Genomic DNA, 488 nt, shown 5'->3' on the forward strand with positions numbered 1-488 from the left:
GCTGCACTGCCTGAGCCTCCTCTACCTCTTCTCCGTGTGCCACATCCTGCTGCTGGTGCACCCCACTTGCTCCTTCGACATCACCTACGACCGCGTCTTCAGGGCGCTGGACGGGCTGCGACAGAAGGTCCTGCCCTCCCTGAAGGCCGCCATCAAAGACTGCCCGGTGGGCAAGGAGTGGAAGCTCAACTGCAGGCCGTGCCCTCCGCGTCTCCTCTTCCTCTTTCAGCTCAACGGGGCCCTAAAGGTGGATCCCCCGCCAGGCAGAGGCCAGGACCCTTGCAGTCACCTGGAAAAGCCACCGCCGAAGAAGCACTCCCCCAAGAGGAGACTGCAGCATGCTCTGGAGGATCAAATCTACCGCATCTTCCGCAAGAGCAGGGTGTTGACCAACCAAAGCATCAACTGCCTGTTCACCGTGCCTGCTAACCAGGCTTTCGTGTACATTGTGGCTGGGGGGGGCCAGGGTGGGGGTGACCCCGCGGGCC

General features: G+C 62.5%; 1 protein-coding gene across 1 annotated transcript in view; it reads left to right on the forward strand.

Annotated features, from left to right (window-relative positions):
• Window positions 1-7: 7 nt before the first annotated feature.
• Window positions 8-488, forward strand: part of SMG8 (SMG8 nonsense mediated mRNA decay factor) — a gene marked incomplete at its 5' end in the record, with an annotated part of 4,532 nt that continues 4,051 nt past the window's right edge. Inside the window, one exon of the mRNA XM_009871567.1 lies at window positions 8-485. Coding sequence (XP_009869869.1) covers window positions 8-485 — 478 coding nt within the window. The remainder of the gene's footprint in view (window positions 486-488) is intronic.

The sequence above is a fragment of the Apaloderma vittatum genome, unplaced genomic scaffold (assembly GCF_000703405.1).
Source record: "Apaloderma vittatum isolate BGI_N311 unplaced genomic scaffold, ASM70340v1 scaffold40226, whole genome shotgun sequence".
NCBI lineage: Eukaryota > Metazoa > Chordata > Aves > Trogoniformes > Trogonidae > Apaloderma > Apaloderma vittatum.